This window comes from Lynx canadensis, chromosome D4 (assembly GCF_007474595.2).
Source record: "Lynx canadensis isolate LIC74 chromosome D4, mLynCan4.pri.v2, whole genome shotgun sequence".
Lineage (NCBI taxonomy): Eukaryota > Metazoa > Chordata > Mammalia > Carnivora > Felidae > Lynx > Lynx canadensis.
The window spans coordinates 56,352,057-56,376,634 of NC_044315.2; the positions used below are offsets into that span (position 1 = coordinate 56,352,057).

General features: G+C 44.6%; 1 protein-coding gene across 1 annotated transcript; it reads right to left on the reverse strand.

Annotated features, from left to right (window-relative positions):
* Nucleotides 1–11,493: 11,493 nt before the first annotated feature.
* CCL21 (C-C motif chemokine ligand 21) lies at nt 11,494–12,691 on the reverse strand. The gene is made up of 4 exons (XM_030292992.1): nt 12,491–12,691; nt 12,276–12,396; nt 12,005–12,187; nt 11,494–11,923 (listed from the first exon to the last, which is right to left on the reverse strand). Exons 1-4 carry the CDS (start codon nt 12,555–12,557, stop codon nt 11,890–11,892), a joined length of 405 nt encoding a protein of 134 aa, XP_030148852.1. The 5' UTR covers nt 12,558–12,691; the 3' UTR covers nt 11,494–11,889.
* Between the last annotated feature and the right edge of the window lie 11,887 nt (nt 12,692–24,578).

A 24,578-nucleotide genomic window follows, 5' to 3' on the forward strand; every position in this document is an offset into this window, starting at 1 on the left:
TGGGGACCAGTGAGGACAAATTTGTTGACATGGTGCCCTCACCCAAGAATTGTATTAGTTCAGCACCTGGGAGTGATATTAATAGTCTGTTGGGTTGGTTACTGGAAGTGTGGACTCAACAGTGGCCTTTGATCAATAAAGTCGAGATGTTAGAACCTCACTGACATAAAACTTTGATGTGCATGTGATTTACATGGGAGTCTTATTAAACAGTAGATTCTGATTAAGTAGGTTTGGGATGAAACCCAAGATGCTGCATTTCTTTTTTATTTTATTTTTATTTTTGAGAGAGAGAGAGAGAAAGAGTGCACGCACAAGCAGGGGAGGGGTGGGGAGGTGGGGACAGAGGATCCGGAGTGGGTTCCGAGCTGATAGCAGTGACCCCGATGCAGGACTCACACTCATGAACCATGAGGTCATGGCTTAAGCCAAGTTGGATGCTTAACTGACTGAGCCACCCAGGCACCCCCAAGATGCTGCATTTATAACAAACTTCTAAGTGATGCTGATGCTACTGGTCCATAGACTATACTTTGAGGGGCAAAGTAGAGGAAGGACCGCAAAATTTGAGAGAGATGGGAATGTTGGAGTGCACTTGTTATGTACAACCACCAACTGTACACCTCTGAAGGGCTCCAAAAGATACTTCCTTCTCCAAGGCAATAAGAAAAGCTTAATGAAGGGAACAGTAACTTCTCTGAAAAGTACTATAGTGGCTTCTTTAGCAGGAAAGAGATGAGGATAGAAGATGCCTTCTTGGGACTGGAAAATCTTATTTCAAGGGGAATAATGGAATCCTTAAGTGGTAGAGGTCAGATGTGGGCACCTAACCATAAGCAATAAGGTAAATGAAATTACATATAAACTGTAAGGACAAGTTGGTAATTTATGTGCTTTGCCCACAGGGATCTGTGGTGCTAGCTAATTGATTATAGCATTCCTAGGGATGAAATAGATGGACAGCTTATTGATGTGCTACTTGACCTGTCTAAATGGAAACATCTAAGTGGGCAAAAATTTGATCCAAATTGTACTGGGGATTTACAACCTTTTGCCTAGTTCCTCTACTTAAGTCAGTTTCCTAAACCAGAAGCCCTTTGATCGAGTGGGAGGTGGGAGGGCTTGAGTCTCTTTCACAGGTAGATTCTATACATCTTTCTCCTAGTTAGTGGTTCTCAAAGTGTGGTCCCTGGACCAACAGCATCTGCATCACCTGAGAACTTGCCAGAAATGCAAATTATTGGGCTCTGCCCCAACTTCATTGGATCAGCAAGTCTGCAAATGGTTCAGCAGTCTGTACTTTAACAAGCCTTTCTTGTAATTCTGATGTATGCTAAAATTTGAGAGTCACTGCTCTAAGCCTTCTCTATAGAGAGATCTGTAGCCATTTTGCTAGGGTGAGTCTGAATGTAGAGTAGGACATACTCAGACCTTTGGGGCATTATTAGATACTGTCTCAAGTTAATGCTAGTCTTAGGGACCCAAAATCCTACTGTGGTCTGCCAGCTGGAGTGAAGGTTTATAGAGGTCAAGTTACAGGAGGATCTTAATACAGGTCTGTCTCACAGAGGGTCTCTAACACCTGTCCACATTATTTCCCTAGGTTTAGAATGTATAGTGGGAATAGGTATACTTAGTAATTATCCAAATGTCCACACTGATTCCTGTGTGAATAAGGAAAATTATAGTAGGAAAGACCAAGTGGAAGTCCTTTAAACTATACCTGCCCTATCACATTTCCCACTAAATAGTAAACTTAAAGTAATGCTACATTCCTAGAGAAATTGCATAAATTAGAGCACCTTCAAAGACCTAAGAGATGCCATAATGCCTGGCACAGAATATTACAGCTAATAATCTAGCACATGCCTTTTTTTCTATACCAGTCAATTAAAGACCATTGAAATCAGCTTCTTTTCTTAAAATATTTTTAATGTTTATTTATTTTTGAGAGACAGAGAGAGACAGAGAGAGAGAGAGAGTGGGGGAGGGGCAGAGAGAGAGGGAGACACAGAATCTGAAGCAGGCTCCAAGCTCCGAGCTGTCGGCACAGAGCCCACCATGGGGCTCAAACCCACAAACTGTGAGATCATGACCTGAGCCGAAGTTGGATGCTTAACCGACTGAGCCACCCAGGCACCCTGAAATCAGTTTCTTTTCAACTGGAATGACAGGACTACACCATCACTGTCTTACCCCAGGGATGTATCAGCATTCCTGCTCTTTGTTGTAAGAGCAGGACATCCCATAGAATATCAACTGTCATAATCTTGACATCCCATAGAATATCAACTGATGACATTATGCTTACTGTCTCTGGTGCACAAGAAATAGCAGTCCCCTTACATGCCTTAGTTAAGACCCATATGTGCCAGAGAGAGAGAAAGAAATCTTACAAAAATTCAGGATCCTGCCATATAGGTGAAGTCTCTCGGCTACTGTGGGTGGAGAGAAGCTGAAAAACGGTGGTCTGTGGTGTGGTGTAGCTTCACCATGAAGAAAGAGACACAATACTTAAAGGGAAGTTTAGATTTTGGAGGCAACATATGCTATATTTAGGTGTACTGCTGTAAAATATTTACTGGATATGACATAAAGCTGATGATTTTGAATGAAGCCCAGAGCAAGGAGGGCTCAGCAGCAGGTCCAGTTTCCAGGAAAGTTGCGCTGCTACTTGGGTGTTATGACTCATAAATCCAATGAACTTCAGATTTTCTGTGGCAGAAAAAGGGTGCTGTAGGAGCTCCAATAGGAGAATTACAGCAAAGACCCTTAGGGTGTTGGAGTAAAGCCACACCTCTTTTGCTAATGATTATTTTCTATTTGAAAAGCAGTTCCTGATTTGCCACTGGGCCTGGGTGAACACTCAGGCTCTAGTTCACTCGGTGACAATGTGGCCTAAGGGTGTTATCTATAGCAAATCATATAGTTGGATGTGCACAGCAGCATCCTTCCATTGTTAAATGGCCATTGTACATATGAGATCAGGCCTTACAAATTTCAGAAGGCAAGAGTAAAAGCATGGGTAGGTGGCTCAGATTCCTACTTGTATTGTTTCTTCTTCTGATTACACTTATACCTTCAAGGAGAAGTTTTCTACAGTTAACAGAGGGAAAAAAGGCATGGTCTTGATGTTTAGATGGGTCTCTAAGGTATGCTGGCATGCGTCAGAAGTAGACAGTTGCTTACATTCAGAGGTGGCCTTCAAAGACAGTGGTGAAGGGAATTCCTCTCAGTGGGCAGAATTTCAGGCAGTACTTTGAATGTCAACATTGTTGGGAAGTAGAGACAGCCTGAGGTTTGGAGGTATACTAATTCACATGCAGTGGCTGCCTACAATAACCCTGCCCTCACCTTTGTGAATGGTTCCTTCACTAAAATTTTTTTCCATTAAACCTTTCTGGGCATGCCATTTGTTTCCCGCCAAGATCCTGAATGATACAAGAGTATAGTGCAGAGGGAGCATAATAGGGTTCAATTAAATTTCATTACTGTCTGCCTGGAATGCCTGTTGAGAAAGACCTTGAGAATCAGCAGGAAAGAGTAAAATAACACAATAATAATAAACAAGGGATTTGTAACACATTCATTCAATAAATATTTATTGAGGGCCCCCTATGTTCCAGACACTGTTCTTGGCACTGGGATATGGCAGTAAACAAAACAGATGGATGTTTCTGCTCTTGCAGAGTTTTTATTCTAATGAAGGAGACAGGGAATAAGAAAACACGAAAAATGTATATACTTCAGAGGACAGTAAGTGCTATGAAGAAAAATAAAGAAGGCCAGAGGGATAGGGAGTATTGGGGAGTGTGGTCAGGGAAAACTTTGGTGACAACATTTGAACAGAAAGCTGATGTGAAGAAGGTGAGGGAGAGAGCCATTCAGAGATCTGGGGAAGATGTTCTAGGCAAAGAAAATAGCAAGTGTGAAGATTTTGAGGTGAGAGTATGTTTGAGGAATAGAAAGGAGGCCAATGTTATGGGAGGGAAGTGAGCAAAGAGTGGTGGGAGATATAGTCAGATATTAATATGGGCCAAATAATTAAGGCTTTGTAGGCCATTGTAGGGTTTATGTTTTATTTTGAGTGAGATGGGGAACGATTGGAGGGTTTTAAATGGAGGTGTGACATGATCTGATATGTTTTAAAGTCTCCTTCTGGCTGTCGGATCAAAGTAGTGCAAGAATGGAAGCAGGGAGACCAGGTCAGAGGCTATTGCAATAATTGAGGAGGACACAACGTTATTGGGAGTTGGTGAGAAGTGATTAGATTCTGGAAATATTTTGAAGGTAAAGTCATGGGCTTTGGTGCGGGGTTCAGCATACAATGTGAGAGGAAAGAAGAGGCAAGAATACTGCAATATTTTTGGCTTGAGCAATGTGATGGATGGAGTTGCATTTACCAAGATGTGGATGACTACAGAGGAGTGGGTGTGTGGGAAGATCAGGGGCCTGGTTTGACTTGTTAGGATGAAGCAGCATTTTGGATATATAAGTGGAGATGTTAAGTAGGCAGCTGGTAATGTGAGTTTGAAGTTCAGGGGAGAAATTTTAGCTGAAAATACAAATTTGGGAGCATATGGATGGTATGTAAGGCCATAAGACATTGAGATCTCCAAGGGAGTGAGTGTAGGTAGAAGAGGTTCATGTTCCAAGTCCTGAAGCTCCCCAACATCGACAGATCAGGGATATGAAGAGGAATCAGGGAAGGAGGGGTGCTGTCAGGGTGTTACGATGGTACCCACTTTCATGGCAAACAGGGAAAGGACACAGGGTCCGTGGGTGGAAGGCTTAAGCACCAACTCCCTAGCCCGTTGGTTTAGATGATCCAATGGGGGTGGAAGTGGGGGATTGGATGCCAAGCAGGTGGGTTTAAAACAGTTCCTGATCACATACACAGAACTCTAAGTGGGCTACATGCTTCACCTAGTTCACCCACTTCCCAGCCAGGTTGCTTTTGTGTGAGCCCTGGACAAATCTTACAGCTCAGGGCATCTTTTTCTAGCCTATACCCACACTCCTCCAAGGAGCCCACACGGACTTCATGCTTCCTGGTTTGACCATATCCACACCTCAGGAATCACAGACCTTGGATAGTGGGTCATAGCTGTTGGGACAGGGAAGGGAGCAGCTGTGCCTGGGAAGTCAACCAAGTCCATGGTAGGGGAGTTAATGATTGTGGGGAGAGGACCTCGACTAGATGCTTAGTGTTTGTTGAATGAATGAATGTGTGTATCCCAAGCTGTGTCCCTGGAGCTGTGCTTGACTGATGTGCTTGTCGTGTGTGTGTGTGTGTCTGTGTGTGTGTGTGTATGTATGTGTGTACCTGAGGTGCCCATCCTGTGTGTGGGCCTCCCCACGCCTACCTCGCGCAGTTAGTGGTGTATGTGGCTGTGTGTCTCCTCTCCCAGGCCTGCAGAGGGCGCCCCAGCCTGGGAAGGGAGGCTCTCGAGTGGGGCGGGGCTCTGGAGGAGAGGTGTAGGGAAGCTGTGGTTGGCTAGGGGTATTATAGCAGGGGCGGGGGCGGGGAGGCGGGGAGGCCCTGACCCAGGGGGCTCCTCAGAGAGTCCGGGAAGGGCGTTGGGCCTAAAGTTCCTGGGCCGGGGCCGACTTCTGGTGCTCTCCTTGCTCCAGGCACCCGTGGGCCCCCGAAGCCGGAGGTCCCGGAAAACGGGCCGGATACGCGGAGGGGAGACTTGGACTGTAAGTGGGACCACACCCCCGGGGGCCTGGGGCCAGCGTGGGCCTCAGATGCCCCCCCGGGTGGCCATTACCCCAGGTTTAGAACAACGGCCCTCCCCCCAAATCCCCGCCACTCAGGCCCCCGAACTCGTCTGTACACAGCTCGCTGGCAGAGACGCGTGGGCGGGCGAAGGCCTGTGTTTGTCTACAAATATTTATCTCCCTCACTCCCACTCCAACATACCCTGAGTCCAAGGCACTAACGTAGAAGACGAAATAATGTTTGTCTTAAAGGCTAAAGGAAGTTCACATCACCTCTGGCACTTCCTTCACAGAATAACCTGCACCCGATTGATTCCTTACACCGCATAATTACGGTGCTAACCCTAAAAAAGGGTTTCTTTGTTCAGTGAAGGTTTATTGAGAGCCTAACTGTGCCGGCGTGAGGCTCGGCGCCAGAGGATGAAGGCCTTTAACATGGATATGAGCGGAAAAGGAATTTATACTATTCGTCATTGGACACAGGAAAACGCCAGACCTCTGGCCTATCATGAGACACATTTGAGGACAAGTAATAAAAAAAAAATCTTTCTGGTCCCAGAAAGATAAAGGAAATGAAAACAAAATTCAACCCACAAACCTGCTGTTTGCATGTAGCCGACCGAGGACCGCGGTGACGATGCTGCCTCCTGGTGGCGGAACGGGGCAACGCAGTTGTCACAGTCAAGTGGAGTTTCACAGGGTGGGAGTGGTGGTGGCAGTGACGGCGTGGATTCTGAACCGAAATTGGCTCTGGCTGCCCAGGTGGTCAATAGTGGAGTTTCGTTCTCTTAATATTAGATTGAAATTTATTATGACCACAGTTCCATAGCTCTAAAGCGAAAGTCTTCAAGAACATGGCATCAGAGTTTCCCTGGGGTGTTTTGGTTTGTCACCACCGAGAAAGGGATGTCCTGAAGAAAACAAAGTCTTCAGCTTCTTTTCATAGCTAATACATTCTCTGCAGGTGGAACTGTAAACACCAATAGAAGAATTAAAAATATAGGTGTTAGAAAAAGACGCTTGGCAACTTAAGCGTTTATGAAAATGGTAGCTCATTGGTCAAGACTGATGCCAAAGGATAGAAGCATTGATGAATTTCATAAAACAACACAGCATCATTTTGACCCAAAATACAAGGAAAAATAGCACCTGGATGTGGGAAAGAGAAAGAACTTCACAAAAGAGGCCAGTGAAGCTGAAGGCGTTTTCACAGGTAAATGCTTAAAGCCAGGAAACAAATTAATTTTGAGTTTCATAAATAGTAAGTGTGGGCCCAGTCCCTCTGACCTTCCTGTACCCTAATGCAAGGTACAGATGCCAAGTGTGTTAGTGGTGCTGTGCTGGTAGCTCTATATTGTTCCATTTTTAATTTTTGAAAGGAATATATCAAAAGAAAGGCTCTGTCATTGGTGATCATGACCCTCTAAAGGCTTGGGTTGATGAGGAAAGAATGAAATAGTGGCTAGCCAGAGTATGGCCCAAGTATTGTGGGAGGTGTGGTTGAGAAATCTGATTGCTTAGTTTGGAATTAGTTTCAGGTTCATATTACTGAGCTTAAGATGTTTTTAGGAGGTCTCACTAGCTCTGGACAGGGTTAAGGATATGGGATACAAACCCCTTACATTTGAATTTTTTTTTAACGTTTATTTATTTTTGAGACAGAGAGACAGAGCATGAACGGGGGAGGGTCAGAGAGAGGGAGACACAGAATCTGAAACAGGCTCCAGGCTCTGAGCGGTCAGCACAGAGTCCAACGCGGGGCTCGAACTCACTGACCGCGAGATCATGACCTGAGCCGAAGTCAGCCGCTCAAACGACTGAACCACCCAGGCGCCCCCAAACCCCTTAACATTTGTATCAAAGTGGTCCTTAAAGAAAGGAGGGCCAGGGGAAATGGGAGGCTTCTAATTCCCAGGCAACTCTGACAAGAAGGAGCTGGCCCATCATTTCATAAGTGTGTGTGTTATTTCATGGGAGAGATAGTGACAAGATCATTTAAAAACATGGTATTAGTAATTTTCTGAATGGTCCTGAGGATGACTTATTGTTAGCAGAAAGTTTTAAAGCAATAGACCCATTTAAAAATATATATATATTTTTAACGTTTATTCACTTTTTGAGAGACAGAGACAGAGTGTGAGCAGGGCAGGGGCAGAGAAAGAGGGAGACACACAATCCAAAGCAGGCTCCAGGCTCTGAGCTGTCAGCACAGAGCCCGATGTAGGGCTTGAACTCATGAACTGGGAGATCATGACCTGAGCTGAAGTTGGACACTTAACTGACTGAGCCTCCCAGGTGCCCCGCAATAGACCCAGTTTTAAAGCAATGAAATGTTTTAGTGCTTTAGTGTTAAAGGAAAACTCTGGATTCCAGGGATTACAGTGGCTTTTCATGATTGAGGGGATGATGATTTTGTAAATTTGGGGGATGTTTGCTCTTTAGAATTTTTTTTCTTCTTTTACATTCCTAGTAGAAGCCATTGTCTCCCTATTGAACACAGGTATACTACTATTCAGTAAAATATTTATTTTTACATATGCATGAGCAAGGCATTGGAAGTCCTTCAAATTTATAATTTTATTGTATTCTTTGTACTTGTTTTTATGGAAATATTTCCTTGTCTAAGCAGCAGTCTTTTGGAAATTTACCTTCATCTCCTCTCCCATTTCTGTCCTTTACACACATACACACACCAAAAACATTTACTGTAGTTTTAGTTGGGGCTCAAGAAGAAGTACAAATAAATGCATGTGTTTAATTTGCCATCTTTACCCTGAACTCCTACTAGTCTTTGAATTTAATGCTGTTGATCTTTTCCTTTATGGTTTGTGTTTTATGGTTTTAATCTTTTTGTCTTGGTTTGGTTTTGGTTTTACATCTTAAGCTCTTTCTATCTCAAGGTTATAAACACACGTATCTATAGTTTCCTCTATTACATATATTTTAAACATTGGGTCTTTCATTCATCTCATATGATGAAACATTGAAAAGTATTGAGTTTATGATAGTGACAAGATAGAGGTGTTTTAAAAATGGAAAAGAAATTAGAACTTAGAAAAAACCCCAAAAGGCAAGTGGCAAAGGAAAAGTAAGCCAAGTACACTACTGTGCTATGCAGTGAACAATTACATGGTGATAATAATGTAAACTCTGATCATGACCTAAATATAGTGGTATGACTATATTTAGAGGACAGGGTGACAGAAGAGGAGGGTTGGTAAGAGTTAATTCCCCATTTTTTGTAATAGGAAGCCAATTGGCAACGTTTAAATAGATAAACCGAGAAACAGAAGTGTGAACAAAGTATTTAGATGTATGGCACTAACTCCTAGAAGAAGTAGCTTAAGAGTTAAAATTTGCAGGAAGTGGGGCACCTGGGTGGCTCAGTCCGTTGAGCATCTGACTTCAGCTCAGGTCATGATCTTGTGGTTCAAGAGTTTGAGCCCTGCATTGGGCCCACTGCTATCAGCTCAGAGCCCGCTTTGAATCCTCTGTCCACCCCCACCTCTCTGCCCTGCCTCTGCTCATTCTCTCTCTCTCAAAAATGAATAAAAACATTTAAAAAATTTGTAGGAAATGGTTTTCAAAAGTTTTTTGATATTTTGAAAAGCCATGACTATTACTTAATTTTTTTTTTAAATTATGCATCTTAAGAAAAAAGAAAGAACAAGATAACGTCAAAGATGAAGGCAGATAAGGAGAGTGGCCACTCGTTTTCTGATGGAATAAGGAATATATTGCATGCCTGCTCAGGGCAGGGTTTGAGGCACAGATGAGGCATAGATAATTAGCAGGGTAATTTAGCGAAATATGAAGTTCTGCTTATGTGTTTCCTTTCACTCCGGAGCAACCTCGAGTTTTGGCATGGCTAAGAATAGAGGCATCCTGATGTCAAAGGCCCTTCTGCTTTTGTAAAAGTCGGAAGCACACCTGGGAAGAGATTATGCCCGGAGGGACTGGGGAGAGGAAGGATTTTGAAGAAAGGTCTTTCTGACTGGGAGGGAATTGGTGTGCACGTCCAGCAATGGGCTGTAATCCCTGGCTGTGTTGAAGCAAGTGTCAGCATCTGAGTGAATGGCTCTGTGGGGGTGTCATGGGAAGCCAGGTTCAAGCCCAGAGGCTTTTATAGCTGAGTTCCCGTGTCTCTAATGTGGCACAGAGCTAAGAGTTTGAGAAGCCAGCACCTGAAGAGTCATACCTGCTAGTACCACAAGGGCCTTAGCATTTACTGGTAAGACTGATGTCCAGTGATGGGATGGTGTGGGGAGCAGATAGGAAGCCTCTTCTGTGCCTTGATGTTTCTATGACCTTTGCACAGCCCTTGGCAAGTGGGATCTCCAGACTTCCTGATGTTGAATTCCTCATTAGCACTCCAGTGCAGGGGCTTGGAGTAGGATTAAGTTCATTGAAAGAACATTTTAAAATGCAATAATTCTTGTGGCACCTGGGTGGCTCAGTTGGTTGAGTGTCCGACTTCAGCTCAGGTCATGATCTCATGATTTGTGGGTTCGAGCCCCACACTGCGGTTCTGACTACGCAGAGCCTGCTTCGGATCCTCTGTCTCCATCTCTCTCTGCCCCTCCCCTGGTCATGTTCTCTCAAAAATAATTAAAACACACACACACACACACACACACACACAAATGCAGTAATTCTTATATATCTGAATTTTCAGACTAAGATCACACCTGCTGCACGAGGATAGGTAGGAAGAGCCCCCATCTTCGCCCGTTGCAGGAGGACCAGACAGCACTTACTTTAATGACTTTATGATAAGTAGTAAATGATGTGGTGTGCTCAGGCTCTCACGGAAGGAAAAGGTGGTGGGGCAGTCACCTCTAGCTTCTCGCCCCTCACCCAGGATCTATTCCCTTCTTTCCCACATGGCCTGGCTCCCCAGTGGTTTTCCCTCTCCCTATATATGGGGATAAAAGAGGCAATGAGGGGATCTCTGCTCTGGGGAGGAAGAGGTAGAGAAGAGCCAGGCCAGAGTCTTCTTAGAGAGGACACTGATTTGCATTTGAATTCTGGGGTTCTAAATACCTGCCACAGGAGACTTAGTCCTTGGTCTCAGAGGTTAAAGGGGCTAAAGTACCCTAGGGAAGAAAGGGAAGGAGAGAAGGCTTTCCCACCTGGGAGGGAGCTTAGGGAGTCAAGAAGCCCAGATAGGAATAGAGAAGCACACAGCTCCATTAAACAAAGAGAGACCCAGCTTCACTGATGAGGGCAGGAGTGTGTGGGTATTTGGGAAGGGATGGGGGCTCTGAAGGGGTCCCAGGGCCGGAACTGTGCATAGGGTAGGTTTTAGTAGAACTTGTGTTTGCCTGTGTTACAGGCAGGCCCAGGTTCCATTCTCCCTTCTGGGGACCCTCCCAAAGAAGTCCTTGGACCTTTGTATTCAGAGGACCCCAGGGAAAGTGGTGGCAGTCCCAGGCAGAGCTAGGAAAAGATCTGGAGGTCACTCCTGAAGTGATAGCATGCTGGACATAACCAGGGAAGGGCCCTCTTCAAGGTCTCAGAGGCCTGCAGAGCTTTTGGCGATGTGTGCTCTTGGTCCACCATCTCTCACTGATAGGGATTTCTCAGAGACCGGGAGCAGCCCAGATCCCTTTACTGCCAGGGTAACTGGGAGGCAAGAAAACTCTTGGGATAGGTGAGAAAATAGAATTTTCCAGGTCAAGTTCTTGGCTGGGACCAGAGTGTGTGACCCCACCCTGTAGTGACACTGGCTTCCCCATTGACGCAAACACACAGGAACAGATACTTGGGTGGGAGGCTGGAACAGGTTTTTATTGTTAGGTATAAATTGTATTTACAAGAAAGCAGTAGGGTGCAGTGGGAGTAGGGTCAGGTCCAGTATCCTGGGTGACCTTTTCTCAGAGGGGACAGTCCTGCTGCCTCCTCTCACACTTCCTGGGAGACTCTCCCTCCTCTGCCTTTCTGGGTCTGGCCTGGTGTGGGCAACGTAGCCATGCAGGGTAGGGCTGGGTATACAGATGGGATGGTTGAAGCAGGAGAAGGGGTGAGGCAAGGCCAGCATGAGGTGGCTGCTCTGCGGCCCCTGAGTCTACCCCCTCTCCTAGCCCACTTCTTGCTCCTTGGATTGGGGCTCCAAGCCCCAGTGAGGCTGGTGGGGGCCTCCTGGGCTCCAGGCTGGTCACTGGGCTATGACCCTTTTGGGGTCTGTGGCTGTTCAGTCCTGGGAGGGCAGAAGAGGGGTTTGAGGGGCTGATCAGGGCTCCCCTTCACTTCCCTCCCACTGTCCCTCTAGCTTCCTCACCTCTTACAGCCTTTGGAGCCCTTTCCCTTCTTGCCAGACTTGGGGGCTCCTTTGTCCCTCTTACAGCTCTGGCCTTGTTTCCGTGGGGCTGGTGGCTTGTCCAGACGTTGCATCAGCTGCTGCACCCAGGTCTCTTTAGGGTCTGCGCATAGCTCTGGCTGAGAGCGCTTCCGAGGTGAGAACCTGGGGGTTGGGCATTAGCAAGCCTGTCCTAGTTTTGCCCGCCATGCCCTCCCCACTCAGCTGCACCCACCTTCTTGCACCCACTCACAGGATAGCTGAGATGGGGCAGCCCCTGCTTGGCTCCTGCTTCCGGTAGCTGCGGACAACCTGGGCGGGAATCTTCCTTAGGCTGTACTTGAGGCAACAATCCTGCGCTCCTCCATCACTGCCTGCAGGGTGGGGTTTACAGGGAGCCGGGGCTCCTGGTAGGCTCCCACCCGCGCCTCCCCTTCTCCCCATCCTAGGCAACTCCCTCTTTGATACCTTGGGTCCAGGGGATGCAGAAGGCCAGGACCAGGACAAGGAGGCTCAGAGCCAATGACTGAGCCATGGCTGTGGTAGAAGGTGAGTGTGAGGCCAGAGCGGTAGGCGAGGTGGACAGCTGCAAGTTGGGGGTCCGTGTGTCAGCTAGGACTGGTCTGCTGCCTATTTATGCAGGCAGACACTTTCACTTCCTCCATCCCCAGCCACTCTGTCCATGCAAGAATAGGGATCTCCCTCCTTTTCCTTCCTGAAAGGCTGCCTCACTAGTATGCGGAAACGAAAACTTCACACAGCCCATCGGATCCCAAGCCTCCTGAGTCTATCTCCTCAATATCAATTGAATCTGTCCAGCCCTTTTTCTACCTTTGGCCACTGTTTTGGTCCAGGCTTCACTGTGTCTCTCCTGGAACACTATGATTGCCTCTTCACTGCATTTTAGGTTCCATATTCTCCCCATTCTTCCACAGGCTGAGGACTGTTGCTTCCTAAAATGTGCATTTGATTTTTGGATTGTAAGAGTTCTTTTTTTTTTTTTTTTTAAAGTAGGCTTGATGCTTAGTGTGGAGCCCAATGTGGGACTTGAACTCACAACCCTGAGATCAAGACCTGAGCTGAGATTGAGAATCGGACGCTTAACTGACTGAGCCACCCCAAAGATATTTCTTTTAAGTATTATTTATTTAAGTAATCTCTACACCAAGTGTGGGGCTTGGACTCATGATCCCGAGGTCACGAGTCACACGCATGCTCTTTGGACTGAGCTAGCCAGACGCCTCTGGATTTTGAAAGTTCTTTATGCATTCTGGATAATAGACCCTTATCAGATATATGATTTGCAAATATATCCTCCTATTCTGTGGATTTTCACTATCTTGATAGTGTCCTTTGATACATAGAATTTTAAAATTTTGATGAAGTCCTACTTATCTATTTATTTTTCTGTTACCTGTGCTTTTAGTGTCATATTTAAGAAACCTATGCCAAATCTAAGGCCATGAAGATTTCTCCTTGTTTTTCCCCTCAACTTTATTGAGGTATAATTGACAAAATTGTATGTATTTAAAGTGTACAACATGATGACTTCATACAGGTATACATTATGAAATAATTACCATAATCAAGTTAATTAATACCTCTGTCACTTCTCATGTTACCTTTTCACATAGTTTCTCCTTTTTTGTGGTGAGAATGCTTAAGATCTACTTTCTTACCAATTTCAAGTATACAATATAGTATTATTAACTACAGTCACCATGCTGTACATTCACTCCTTAGAACTTATTCATCTTATAACTGAAAGTTTGTACCTTTGACCAACATCTCCCCATGCTCCCCCTGCCCCCAACTCCTGGCAGCCACCACTCTGTTTCTATGTGTTTGAATTTTTTTTTTTTTGATTCCACATATAAGTGATACAATATACTATTTGTGTTTCTCTGTCTGGCTTATTTCACTTAATAAAAAAGGCTTTCCAGGTTCATCCATGTTGTCATGATGGCAGTTTCCTTCTTTTTTATGGCTGAATAATATTCCATTGTATGTATGTATGTATTAGATCTTCTTTATCCATTCATCCATCAGTAGACACTTAGGTTGTTTCCATGTCTTGGCCATTGTGAATAATGATAACAATGAATAAGGGAGGACAAATATCACTTTGAGGTAGTGGTTTCATTTCCTTTGGATATATACCCAGAAGTGGGGTTGCTAGACCATATGTAGTTCTGTTTTTAATTATTTGAGGAAATCCATATTGTTTTTCATAATGTATGTACCAATTTACATTCTTATCAACAATGTAGAGGGGTCCCTTTTCTCCACATCCTCTTCAACATTTGTTATCTCTTGTCTTTTTGATAATAACCATTCTAACAGGTATGAGGTGATATATCCTTGTGGTTTTTGGTTTGCATTTCCCTGATGATTAGTGATGTTGAGCATATTTTTATATACCTGTTAGGCATTTGTATATTCTTTGGAAAACTGTCTACTCAGGTCCTTTGTCCATTTTTAAATCATATTTTGTTTGTTTATTTTGCTATTGAGCTTATGAGTTGCTTATATATTTTAGGTATTACCCCTTATCAGATAATTTGTAAATATTTTCTCCCATTCCCTAAGTTACATTTTCATTTTGCTGATGGCTTCCTTTTCTGTGCAGAAGCTTTTTAGTTTGATGTAGTCCCACTTGTTTATTTTGCTTTTGGTGTCATACCCCCCTAAAGTAATTGCCAAGACCAATATCAAGTAGTTTTTCCTTTTCTAGGAGTTTTACAGTTATAGGTCTTACATTTAAGTCTTTATCCATTTTGAGCTAATTTTTGTGTGTGGTGTAAGATACGGGTCCAGTTTCATTCCTGTATATGTGGCCATCCAGTTTTACCAACATTGTTGTTCTTGGTGCCATTGTCAAAGATTAGTTGACCACATACGCATGGGTTTATTTCTGTGCTCTTTATTCTCTTCCATTGGTCTATGTATCTGTTTTCATGCTAGTACCATACTGTTTTAATAACTATAGCATTTTAATATAGTTTGAAATTATGAAGTATGATGCTTCCAGCTTTGTTTTTCTTCTTCATGATTCTGGTTGTTTGGAGTCTTTTGTAGTTCTTTTTTTTTTAATTTTTTTTAATGTTTATTTATTTTTGAGACAGAGAGAGACAGAGCATGAACGGGGGAGGGTCAGAGAGAGGGAGAGACAGAATCTGAAACAGGCTCCAGGCTCTGAGCTGTCAGCACAGAGCCCGACACGGGGCTTGAACTCAATGACCGCGAGATCATGACCTGAGCCGAAGTCGGCTGCTCAACCGACTGAGCCACCCAGGCACTCCGAGTCTTTTGTGGTTCTATATGAATTTTAGGTTGCCTTTTTTTCTATTTATGTAAAAAATGCCATTGGAATTTTGACAGAGATTTCATTGAATCTTTTTAAAAATTTAAATATAATTTATTGTCAAATTGACTTACATACAATACCCAGTGCTCATCCTGCATTGAATCTTTAGCTCACTTTGGGTAGTATGGACATTTTAACAATATTAATATTACAATCCAAGAACACAGGATATCTTTCCATTTATTTGTGTCCTCCTCAGTTTCTTTCATCAGTGTCTTATATTTTTCAGTGTATGGTTCTTTCACTTCCTTGGTTAAATTAGCCCTAAGTATTTTATTGCTTTTGATGATATTATAAATGGGATTTAAAAAAAATTTCTCTTCTAGATAGTTTGTTGTTAGTATATAGAAATATCGCTAATTTTTGTGTGTTGATTTTGTATCCTGAAACTTTACTGAATTTGTTTATTAGTTTTTTGGGTTTGTGTGTGTGTGTGTGTGTGTGTGTGTGTGTGTGTGTGTGTGTGTGTGTGTGTGTGTGTGTGTGTGTGTGTGTGTGTGTGTGTGTGTTTTGGTGGAGTCCTTGGGATTTTCTATATATAAGATCATGACATCTGCAAACAAATGACAATTTTACAAGCAATGTACAAGCAAACGATCTGGATGCTTTTCATTTCTTTTTCTTGCCTAATTGCTCTGGCTAGGACTTTGAGTACTGAGTTGAATAGAAGTGTTGATAGTAAGCACCCTTGTTGTTCCTAATCTCCCCCAGCGTGGGGCTTGAACTCACAACCCTGAGATCAAGAATCACATGCTCTACCATCTGTGCCAGCCAGGCATCCCAAACATTTTTTAAAAATAAAGTCTATGCCCAACGTGGGGCTTGAACTCAGACCCCCTAGATCAAGAGTCACAAGCTCTACTGATCGAACCAGCCAGGTGCCCCAGTTTTGTTCCTGATCATACAGAAAAAGCTTTCGACCTTTCACTCTTGAAATATTGTCATATATGAAATATATAGCTGAAATATTGTCATATATGACTTTACTTATGTTGAGGTACATTCCTTCTATACCTAATGTATTGAGAGTTTTTATCATGAAAGAATGTTGAATTTTGTCAAATGCTTTTTATTGCATCTGTTGAGATGATCCTATAATTTTTATCCTTCATTATATTAATGTGTTTCACATTTGTTGATTTGAATATATGAACCACCCTTGCATCTCAGGGATAAATCCCACTTGATCATGGTGTATGACTCTCAATGTGCTGCCAAATATGGTTTGTAAGTATTTTGTTGAGGATTTTTGCATGTATGTTAATCAGGGATCTTGGCCTGTAGTTTTCTTTTCTTGAAGTGTCCTTGTCTGGTTTTAGTATCAGGGTAAGGCTGGCCTCATAAAATGAGTTTGGGAGTGTTCCTTCATCTTCAATTTTTTGGAAGAGTTTGATTGGTATTAATTCTTTTTTAAATGTTTGGTAGAATTTACCAGTGAAGGATTCACCTGGTAGAATTTACCAGGTCCATCTGGTCCTGGGCTTTTCTCCATTGGGAGATTTTTTATTCTTGATTTAGTGTCCTAACTAGTTATGGGTCTATTCATATTTTCTATTTCTTCATGATTCAATCTTGGTAGGTTGTATGTTTCTAGGAATTTGTCCATATTTTCTAGGATATCCAATTTGTTGGTTATATATATTATGAATATTGGTTATATATATAATTGTTCATAGTGGTCTCTTATGATCCTTTGTATTTGTGTGGTATCAGTTGTAATGCCTCCTTTTTCATTTCTGATTTTATTTTCCAGTAAAAATCTCTAACTGCTTCCATTGCTGCACAAATTCACATCTCCACCAACAGTGTACTATGGTTCCCTTTTCTCCATATCCTTACCAGCACTTGTTATTTTTTTTCTTTTTCATAATAGCCAATCTGACAGGTATGAGTTGATATCTCATTGTTGTTTTGATTTGCAGTTCCCTGATGGATTAGTGATGTTAAGCATCTTTTCATGTGCCTGTTGGCCATTTGTGTGTTTTCTTTGGAAAAATGTCTACTCAAATCCTCTACTTATTTTTTTCTTGTTTTTAAAAATTTTTATTTATTTATTTTGAGAGAGAGAGAGAAAGTGGGAGAGGGGCAGAGAGAGAGAGAGAGAGAGAGAGAGGAGAGAGGGGGAGAGGGGGAGAGAGAATCCCGAGAGAGAGAGGGAGAGAGGAGAGAGAGAGAGAGAGAGAGAGGAAGGAGAGAGAGAGAGAGAGGAGAGAGAGGGAGAGGGGAGAGGGGAAGAGAGAGGAGAGGAGAGAGGGGGAGAGGGGGAGAGGGGGGGAGAGAGAAGAGAGAGAGAGAGAGAGAGAGAGAGAGAGAGAGAGAGGAAGAGAGAGAGAGAGAGAGAGGAGAGAGGGGGAGAGGGGGAGAGAGAATCCCAAGCAGGCTTTGTACTCTCAGCACGGAGATGGACATGGGGTTTGATCTCATGAACTGTGAGATCATGGCCTGAGTGGAAATCAAGTCAGATGCTTAACTGACTGAGCCACCCAGCTTCCCCTCCTTTACTTATTAAAAAATTGTTTTTATATTAAGTTGTATGAATTCTTTATATATTTCGGATTTTAGCCTCTTATTGGATATGTGATTTGCAAATACCTTCTCTGATTCAGTAGGCCTTTCATTTTGTTAATGGTTTCCTACATTGTACATGTAGTTTGATGTAATCCCGTTTATTTATTTTAGCTATTGTTGTCCTTGTATAAGGAGATTGATCCAAAAAAATTTGCTAAGACTGACGTCAAAGAACTTATTACTATGTTTGCTTCCAGGAGTTTTATGGTTTCAGGTCTTATATTCAAGTTAGACTGAGTCATTTCAATTGCATTATATTCAAGTATGCTGATCCTTCCTTCCACCTTCTCAAGTTTGTTGTTGAATTCCCCCAGTTATTTTTTTTTTCATTTAAGTTATTGTATTTTTGGCTCTAGAATTTTTGTTTGGCTCATTTTAAATAATTTGTACCTCTTTATTGATCGTCTTATTTTGCTCAGACATTGTTTTTTGAGATTTCCCTTAGTTCTTTGCCCATGGTCTCCTTCAGCTCTTTGAACAGATGTTTTGACTTTTCCAAACAATTTTTGCTAGGTATGCATTCTTTGTTGTGTGTGGTCCCTGAAGTTTCTGTTCTGTTATCTATGCAGTTAGCCAGTGACCTGACAAAAGTTTCTCTACCCACTTCCCACTAAAAGGGTTCTGTCCCTTTTAACGTTTTGATTTATGCCCCTGTGGAAGCTGCTGCAGCCCAAGAGGGCTGCAACCAAGGCAAGCATCTCACCTGTCCCTAAGGGAACCACCAGACTGACCAAAATGCACAATCCCCAATTTTTGGAGGATGAGATTCTCTTCCACCAGCCAGAAACTCCAGGAATGTGTGCCACTGTCTCCACAGTGTTAGCTAGTAGCTAGTTGATGCATGATGGTCTCTTATGAAAGATCAAGCATCCTCTCCTTTAATCAAGCACTCCCCTGATTGTTGTAAGCGTCTGATAAATTTCCAGAGTTCTGAAATAGGTACTTTCAATTGCTCTTTCCAGCTTAGTGGTTGCTTTAGTGGAGGGACCAACCCCTAGAGTTTCCTACTCTGCCATTTTGCATGCTGTCATTCCTGTAGTTTAGTTTTTAATGTTTTAAATCTTTTCTCTGTTTGGAATTTATGCTGGTGTATGGTGTGTGTATTATTGGGTCATGACTTAGAACCTATATTTAAATCCAGATTGGGACTTCAGAGTTGTAATCATCAGGTTAGGACTCGAAAAGCCATCTAGTTCTCAGAGTGCTAAACCCAGCACCAGGCTCCCTCATACCCAGGCTTATCCCACGTTTCTGAAGAACAACTTGTATGGGGATAGAGAGACCATAGGGAGATGTGGAGAGGGTAAGAAATGGGAGGAATAAAGTCAGGACAGGGTTGGCAAAGTACAAGATAGTGACAGAAAGATTATGCCTATGATAAGGGTGTTGTTATAGGATACAGAAAGGCTGGGGATTGGAGTTGGGGATATTGTTGGATGGGGATATGGACATGGTGTTTTATCTCAAGGCCCACTGAGGAGAGGGGCTGGAATCTGAGTGAATAAAAGGAGAGATAATTGAGCTCTTGCGTCTGAGGTTTTACAAAGAGTTTTACTTTAGGCAAGGCAGGGAGTACCTCGGCTGGCAAGAGGCTGGCATTCTTGGGACAGGACTGGGCAAAAACAAAGAGATAAGATTTCTTGGGTCTTTTACCTGTCTGATGGTAAATCCTGGCACTGGAAAGCTTTTAATTCCCATATCTTCAATCTCTCCTTCCCCTCCTACCCCCCTACCTTCTGTGGAAGTGATTAAGTAAGTAGTGAGCAGCCTGTTTCTCAACGTTTTTTTTTTTTTTTTAATTAATTTATTTATTTTTGGGACAGAGAGAGACAGAGCATGAACGGGGGAGGGGCAGAGAGAGAGGGAGACACAGAATCGGAAACAGGCTCCAGGCTCTGAGCCATCAGCCCAGAGCCCGACGCGGGGCTCGAACTCACGGGCCGCGAGATCGTGACCTGGCTGAAGTCGGACGCTTAACCGACTGCGCCACCCAGGCGCCCCATGAGCAGCCTGTTTCTGAAGAGTTCCCAGAGAGGTAGGATAGCACGAGTGCTGGGAGTATGTATGTATGTATGTAGATGATTCCATAGTCATATCATATTAGATTGTTTCCACTGTTTCCAAACTTGGCTGCACTTCGGAATTATATGAGGAGCTCATTAAAAATACAGAATTAGAGTTACCACCACAGACCATCTTAAATAGAATCTCAGATTAGAGTAAAAGGATCTGTATTTTTTTTTCTTTTTAAGTTCTCCAGGTACATTCCAAACATGTGCCCAGATGGGCACAGAGCCTGTGGTTGGTAACAAAGATGGTCTGGGGGATGAGGTAGCTCGGGTGATATACCCCCAACCTTCCTGAAGGAGGGGACTTTCTGGCCTGACACAGCTTGTAGGAAAAGGTAGAGCATGGCTGGGAAGAGTTGAGGACTGTGCTACTTCCTCTACTAAAATCCCAGGTTCCCTGTCTTTCCTAAGACATCCTGTCCCCTTCCCCTTGTTTATGCCATTATGTGGGGAGGGGGGAGCTCTTGTGTGTCAGGTGGTGTTCACAGTCCCCTAGGTTCCATCCTTGACTGCCTTTCCTCAACTCAGGAGGATTTTCCTAGGATCTACTATAAGTCCTCACCTTTGAACTTGAGTTTGTAGTGTTAGACCAGCTATAGGGAGATATTTCATCTTGCAGGTATTGGAGCCTCCATGCTTATTCCTGGGACTTAAAACCTAAGTTAAGGGCCCTGAGAGAAGGAAGGTAAGGAGTTGAAGCTTTGCTGGAGGTAGATACTTGGCTGGACAGAAAGCCAGGACTGGAAAGAACTACTCTCAGAGCAGGAAAATGACTGCCACACACTGGGCTGCAGATGACTGAGCCTATGAGGTGGAGGTAGGGGCATGGAAGGGAGGCAGTGAGGGAATCTGGTAGGTAGTGGAACCCAGGTATAGACATAGTCCACAGGAGAGGGGTTGAGACAGTGAAGGGAGTTGCTATCCTTCTCTGGGAACTCAAGTCTGCCACATAGCCATTCCTCTGCATTCAACTGCTGGCCTGGGCTCATCCCACCTATAATTTATTGGAACCCTAAGCTTGGTGTGGGGGTTTGGAACTTGCAGCCCTGAACCAAGTCCTTCTTTTGGTTCTTAGTACAGGCTGAATGTAGACATTGGGGAAAGGGACACAGAGATTCGGATGGCTATACATCTGAGATGTGTGTCCACCTAAAAGTTGCAGTCTGTTGAGTGAAGATTTTGGCTTGGTGAGCTTCTGACAGAGCCTAAGTAGTGTTTGACAATCTCTAGGGTGGCCAGGGTGCAGGGGAGTCCTATACCTAAAGGTCTTGGTTCCTGGGGGTGAGAGATGAGGGGTTAGGGGATGAGGAAGGTACACATGGCTGACTTCAGCTTTACCTCTGCTGATGAATTGTGAATACATTCATTGTGAATACACTCTTTCACCAGAGTAAGATCCTTAATAGGGGGAGAAGTGGTGTGCTAATTCACCCCTACTCTCCCCAGTGTCAGCAGGCCCACTACCTATTTAGGACAGGCACCTGGGCCAGGCTCTGGGGTAGAGGTCCTAGGTATGGGTGTTGCAAGAGCCTGGAAATCCCCACATCCCTTCAGACCCATGTCTCAGGCACATTTGCTCCCTCCTGGTATGGTGTTCCAGGGCAACAGATACTCCCAGCTTGGCAGGCAGGAGCCAGGGAGGGGTATGGTGGGAATTTAAGCCGAGAGGCTAGGCTAATCTCAGAACAAGGCTTGGGATGAGTTGGGTCCCTGTAGTTTTTCTGCCTAAGAAGGGTCAAAGGGCCTGAGCACCTTGGTGCTCCTGGGTTCCAGCTGAACACTGAGCCTTTCAGGGTCATCCTACCCTGATGACTCTGCAGGTGTTACTGAAGGAGCTACTGAGTTCTTGGAGTGCAGATGATCTATACTGTCATAAGTATGTGATATTTGTGGGCCTAGTATAGGTGCAGACATTACTCAGTGTGTAGCTTTCTATGGTTAAGGTTAGTGTTAGGTAACTGTGCTTAGACTAGCACTGATATAGTGGTTACAGATTGGAGGTAGACAGTGGTAAGCATAAGGCAAGGTAAAGATTTTGGGAGGTAATACCCACCAACATTACTTTGAAAGGATGTGTCTGTCTGCTTTATTCTTCCCTTAGAGTCTATGTCTGCTTAAAGGCTGGGGGTCAGGACCTGCAGTAAACTGGAAACACTGCTAGGGATAGGGATGGGTGTGTAGGTGAGCAATGGGGCTGCCGAGGAGGGCAGTGGACTCACTTGCTGACCTTGCCATTTCTTTGAAAGCACACAGCCAAGTTGTTGAGACCAGAGGTATGCATGTGAATCCAAGACTATCTTTAGTAAAGGACAAGGAATGGCATAGAAATTGCAAAGCAGAGCTTAGAGGAGGGAGAGACAGACCCGGTTTGAGGTGGCATAGGAGGCTTTATGGTGGAGAGAAACTTTGAAGGATGGATTTGGACTGCATTTGTGTTTGTAGGTCTGCAAGATGGTCTGTGTCTGTTTACGTGTGTGAAGCCTGTCTCTGTGTCTGCATGTGTGCTTGTGCTAGTGTCTGTCTGCTCCCACATGTCTGACTCAAGGTGTTCTTGAGTCTATGTAGGTGTGTTTCCTGGACCTGTCTCTGGGTACTCTGAATTAGTTTTGGAGTGGCATCATTGAATTTGTGTGCTTGTGTTTGTTTGTGTCTCTTTGTGGCTGATGTCTGTGTCCTGTGTCTTTGACTATGTGTGAGATTCTGCTCTGGACTCTCGCTTTACCCCTCCCCTCTCTCCTGACACTCCCCAGCTGCCAGCACCATTTACCGCAAGGAATGGCTTCTGTTCCCTTCCCACCATCTGGATTCCCACGAGTCCAGCTGCCTGTCCAGGGTCCTGCCCCTGCAGCTTCTGTAGCAGGCTTGACCTTGGAAGTGATACATTCTGGAAAGCCCCCAGTGTGCTCCTTGCCTGGCCATGGATCCAGAGGAGTTGCAGTGGAGAAGAGGGGCAAGGGAGAAAAGGGGGGCAGTTGGCAGGGCCCACCCCTCCTTCTGGAAACAGAGATCTCCCTCTGGCCCCTTCCCAGGCCCCCTTTCCCTCCTCATGCTCTCATCCAGACCAAGTATTCAGGGTCCTGGCCTCACTGTCTCTGGGGATGGATGGGAATGAACAGTCCTCGGCAAGCCCAGCCAGACCTATCAGGGATCTGGTCCTCTGTGTCCCCTAGCACCTTACATGCCTACATTGTGCTCATTGCTCATATCCCCACCTGAAGTCCAGGCTGTCTTCCCTTCTTTCTTCTCCCTACATGGGACACAGGAATCATTCTTGTTCTTCATTCTGTGACAGATGGGCCCCTGAGCCCAGGTGGAGCATTAGGCTTTGGATGGCTGGTAAAGAGCAGAAGCCCAGCCCCCTCTTACATGGTGCAGAGAGTAGCATCTGTGGGGTTTATTCCTGTTCTCATTCTGTGTTCACTGCTCTCCCAGGATGGGCTATGGTAAGCAGGTACAAAAATGAAGCAGTCATGGTCTCTATCTTCTAGGACTCTGTGTTTTGACAGGAGAAGTGATTTTGTGGAGAAGCCACTCTCCTCCACTGCACGTGGTCACTTGCCTGAAATTCTCTCCATAGACTTCTCAGGTGCCCTCTGCAGAGATCAAGGAAAGGGCTCCAGAAGGTCAGGACCTTTCACCATGACATGTTACCTCAGAGGGCCAGAGGTGAACTCCAGAGTTCCCTAGCAAGCACTCATTTATTCCTAGCATCTACCACCAATTCTGGAGTAGTAGATGCTTGAGTTTGTGTCCTCCATGAGGCCTTTTATGCTGGATTTACTCTTAAGCTAGAGAGTGAGGTTTGTGCTAGGGTTATGAGATGGGATGAGCAAGGCTTCATTCCTTAACGTCCTGCGTGAGTCACAGGCTCTGACCCTGTCTTCGCTTAGCTCTTGACTTTGCTGAAAACTGAGAATCCTGAAGGTGTGGGTTACAGCTCATCTTTATGTGCTCAACCCTTTGTTGTAGGACTTTGGTCAGCACTGTGAACTCATAGGGGCTCTTATGGGGCCATGGGAAGGACCTAAGTCAGGATGTGTGCACATTAACCTTGGCTTCCCACATGATGCTGCTGTGACCTTTCTGGGTCATTCCTTTCACTTTGGGTCCCCCTCTTGTCTTCTTGCTGTGTGGCTCTCTGCCCAACTCCCCCAGGCAGGGAGGATGTGGCTGTCACAAGACCTCCTGTGATCTTTGGAGTGCTTTAGGGTAACACCTGGGGGGTGCTGGCTCAGCAGGCCTAGGCCTTGTGCCTTGTCACCCCAAGGGCCACAACAGGGGCCGGGTTCCCATCCCTGACAGAGTCACCATTCAGAGGAGGGACACATTCATACTTCTTCCTGTCCTGTATTTTCTGCATCCTGCTAGCAGTGGACACATTGTGCTAAGTGCTGGGGTCCTATCAGAGGAAGAGAGTCCTGACACCACCTCCTGGTTTGATGGGATGTTGAGTCATCCTGGATTTCTTTAGAAATCAGTGAGGCAGGGGCATCCCACAGTCCCCCATACCACAACATAGGGAAACTACAGCATTCCTGCACTTCCTTTAGCT

Coding starts and splice junctions, on each gene's coding strand:
- CCL21 (XM_030292992.1), bottom strand. CDS start 12,557: ATGGCTCAGTCATTGGCTCTGAGCCTCCTTGTCCTGGTCCTGGCCTTC. Junction 12,397..12,490: donor CTGCATCCCCTGGACCCAAG/GTATCAAAGAGG, acceptor CCCACCCTGCAG/GCAGTGATGGAGGAGCGCAG. Junction 12,188..12,275: donor TGCCCCATCTCAGCTATCCT/GTGAGTGGGTGC, acceptor CCCAACCCCCAG/GTTCTCACCTCGGAAGCGCT.